At 32.1% G+C, this 4273-nt stretch overlaps 1 protein-coding gene across 1 annotated transcript; it reads right to left on the reverse strand.

Moving 5' to 3' along the window:
* Window positions 1-2992: 2992 nt before the first annotated feature.
* LOC119193125 (mucolipin-3-like) lies at window positions 2993-3986 on the reverse strand. The gene has a single exon (XM_037446781.1). It carries the CDS (start codon window positions 3695-3697, stop codon window positions 3008-3010), a length of 690 nt encoding a protein of 229 aa, XP_037302678.1. The 5' UTR covers window positions 3698-3986; the 3' UTR covers window positions 2993-3007.
* Between the last annotated feature and the right edge of the window lie 287 nt (window positions 3987-4273).

Consider the following 4273-nt stretch of genomic DNA (forward strand, 5'->3'; position numbering starts at 1 on the left):
TATTGGGCATTTTTAGAATGTAATAAACACAAAATTAAAATAATACTACAGAGCATTATTTTTATTCCTTCGTACTCACCGTTAATACCAATAAGTTTTATTCAGTCTATAATCCATATTTGACATTTATTTATTTTTCTTTAGGGTCTCCTACAGTCTTCAATCAATATAGATATCAACAGAAAGTATATGTTCTAAACATGAGTTTATAATGTATTATTTATTAATATTTGCCAAATATGATTACTACAATTTAAATGATAAATGATCACACTGTAATTAAATAGGATCAAATTATTTTAAAGGTATCTCTAAATAATCTGACGCAAACTGCAATGTAAATTATCTTTCTCACTAACCATTTTTTAAGAAAAATGTTTGAGAAATAACATAAATAAAATATATAGACATACAAATGAATGTATCTATAATATAAAATAGTTGTGACTAAAAAAGTAATAAATACATTCTAACATGCTACCATATTATTTGTGAATGATTAACTATAAAATCTAAATTTATATTTGCATACAAAACTTAAATGTTCTTATGGTAATGGCATAATTCTTATTTAACTGGACGAAGATATAACTGACGTTTAGCATTCAATATAAGACCTCCATTTTAGAAACTCTTGCTGTAGTTTGATTTTTGATTTTATTATAATAATGTTTTTGTTATATTTTTATGTGTACAGTACTAGAAAACTGCTATTTGCTATCTGCTACTGCTATTAATTTTTCAAATAGCAAATCACAGCAAAATATTGGTGTTAGGGCCTCTTATATCATAAAATATAATTCATTAATGTATCCATGAATTTACCTGGCAAGTCAATTTACATGAACTGGTTTTCATAATAAACTTCAAAAATAAATTAATATACTTGGTAATTAATTCTTATTACACATAGCGAGAAATCACTTTCAATGAGAAAACATAAGCAATTATATAAAATATTACTAAAACTAATTTTACTAATGGTTTATGCTCAAAACTAGTGGCGAAAGGTGAAATTTTCTAAAAGAGAACTCGACTTGGTACTAATTTGTATGAATGTGGTCTGAAAATCATTCCAATGATAATTAGATTGTACATACAGGGAAGCTGGCAGGATCAGGGTCATATAGACCCTTTGCCACAGCTCAATACTAAGCTAATGCATGGAATTAGTAAGTGCGCATAGGGTTTTACCGAGCAGAGCTTTCATATCGAAATTAAGAATAGAAAATATTTAATAAAATATAAAGTCCACCTTAAATTTTACTATTAATTTATGAAGAGCGATTTTATCTTCCAAAGTCCCAACTACCAACTTTAGACTGGACTACTCAGTTTAAACAAGATAAGATATGTGTACTAAATGTAGAAGTGGGTACTAATAGATTTCATTCTTAAACATTTAAGAATATTATAGTAGATTTGATAGATAACATTTAAAAGTTAAAAATAATCCACATAGAAACTTCAATAATGTAATCCATATACATGCAAAATTACTCCAAATAAATGTCCTAAATAAACTTTAAAAATTCATAACTTTAAGGGTCAGTTCCGATGAAGCAGTGAATAAGAAAATAAATTAAAAATTCATTTGTTATTGAACTCAATATCTAATATAAGTCTTCTGTATATATAAAAATGTTAATTTAAATTAACATAAACTGTTTCTGTTATTAATTTATCGGTCATATGCTTCATGTGTTTCCATTACTATCAAATTTTATCTCTCAATCACGACTTCATCTGTTGAACCCTCAATAAACTATGATTCATACATTCAGCTGCTGCATAGAAATGCTGCGATGACATCAAATATACAAATACTTAAGATAATGAGTAAGTACTTAACAATTATTTACAATATGCTGTACATAACTGTTAGGTCAACAATGAGAAGCCTATAACAAATTAATATTTGAACCACCACTACCAATTTTCGCATAAGCACTTCTGTACACATTACAACAGCATAACGAATTCATTATTGCATTTAATGATGTAGAACTCTGTGTCCGTACAATCGGACGATACTTCTTCAATATTAGCCTCCCTATGAACTGTTGCAAATCACTCTTCGGAATCCATCTTTGTAATACTGTTTAATTGTATCATAAGCATCCATTATGACTGATATGAATAAACTCAGTACAACGTAAATGTACAAGCTTATAAAGGAATAGAGATACACACGGCTGAACCACCACAGCATCGGTGATTTCTTTGACATAATAGAGAATGTTGCGAACATATCGTCTCCGTTTATCAAGGAGAATAGACATTCGGATGTCGTTGCTAGCGAACGGAACTTCATGTGATAAGGGCGGTATTAACCAACCACAGAACATAAAACCAGCATATAAAAGTAGGGCGCAAATCGAGAATCTAAATATCTTTGGTGCAGCTTTCTTCAATGTCAGTATTACTACATTGTACGTCTTGAAGAAGCCTAAGTACCTCAATACTCCAAACCAGACCAGTAAGTTACCAGTGCCAAGGAACAGTGAGCACACATTCCACTGGTCATTAGTGAATTGATTTCGTTCTATTTGTTCTTTTATAGCTGAACCCATGATGATCAGTAAATCATTGACAATAATCATGATGTACCAGACATTCAGAAACTCTAGTCTTCCATCTAGACTAAGGTCTTTGTTGTATGTTCTTTGGAAGAATTGCGGTCAGTTCCTTTAACAACTGTGCTCTGTAGATAGCACGACTGCATAGCACGAAAGATACAGCGCAGATAAGAATTACTAGGATATTCAATGTACTACGTAATATCTGGTCAATTTTGTTGTCTGTTATATATGCTGTGTCACCCTTGCACTCTAATTTGTAAGGTTCAGCTTCTAGGATCAATGACATTTGACCGTCATGGTCTTCATTATCAAAAATGATTTCAACATCAAATCTGTAGCAATCTGGTGGGGTAATTGGACCAGCCGCTCTGAAATTTATAGTCTTAATTGAAAACATCAATTTTGCTCTGATGAGCGCTGAAAATTTATATCAATCCAGCTTCCTTTATGAACAATTCAGAATCAAATACTTCATTGCCTTTCCTAGTAAAATTTATGCATGTTTCCACTATCTCAGAATTGAATTGATAACTTTCGTTGAAACCAAATATGTCGCCTTGTTTGTAGTTATACTGGCAGAATACAGGGTCAGGCATGTTGTTACTTTCATCATTATATGAATATGGTCCTATTGCATTAGATAAGTTGGAATAACCAGCATATGCAAAATCTAGCGTGCTGTAGAACTCATCTATTTTGTATACAGCCAGAGGGCCTGCACCGGGTGGGTATGCGTTTATCTCTCGCGTGGAGTCCCAGCCTTGGAGGAAGAGGTGAGAGAAGCTGATGCGGTTATCCCACGTATAGTTGACGTGGTTGTAACGATTGTGTGCAAACAAACAGAGCTGGAATGTGACCAGAACAATCTTAATCACCTGAACTACGAACTTGTAAGGAAACTTACGCTTTGCTTGCCATTTCTCGATTGGATTCATGAAGAAAAACTGCAGTTTCCGCCTCATTTTTTCCTCCATTTGATGCAATGTATTGTACGAGGTCGATTGTTGCGAATATCCTTGGCCGTTTTCTCGGGTCGGTAGATTCACACGGATTTTCTGTTCCTCCTCCCCTTCCGAACATGTTGTATCCTCTGGCGAAGGAGTTATACCCTCCATAGAAATTAATTCTACAATAATTTTTGTAGATAAACACAAAGGTCAGGTAATCTTTATTACGTTACTGTTTTATTTTCGCAGCACACACGAACACATTTGCTATACACAAATATATTTACTGTTCAATAAATAAGTATATAGCAAACAAAAGAGTTGTGCACTAATATCTAATTATACTTTTGTTCAAAACAGTTCAGTACCGACTTCACAATAATACATTTGCAACTTGCAAGGGGAGATGAAATCTATATTGAATCCTGACAAAGAACGTCAGTCATCAAACAAAATGACAATGACGTTTTATGACGATATAGATAGCGAATAGGTTACCCTATGATTTGTAACAGACAATAAAGCATGTAATGCTTGATGATGAATGCTGAATGATTCAAAATAATTATTTTACAAGCTAATGATAATTATTTTAAATATCTTTTTGTTCTTTAATTGTCGTAATTAATTATAAAGATGTTTTTTTCTGACTAGTCTATTACTGTCTTATAGTTGTCAAGTGTCAAAAAGTTTAGTTTGGTCTATGGTCGATGTAGTACACATCACAGTTTCGGGAGAAAACTT

The sequence above is a fragment of the Manduca sexta genome, unplaced genomic scaffold (assembly GCF_014839805.1).
Source record: "Manduca sexta isolate Smith_Timp_Sample1 unplaced genomic scaffold, JHU_Msex_v1.0 HiC_scaffold_3629, whole genome shotgun sequence".
NCBI classification, from domain to species: Eukaryota; Metazoa; Arthropoda; class Insecta; order Lepidoptera; family Sphingidae; genus Manduca; species Manduca sexta.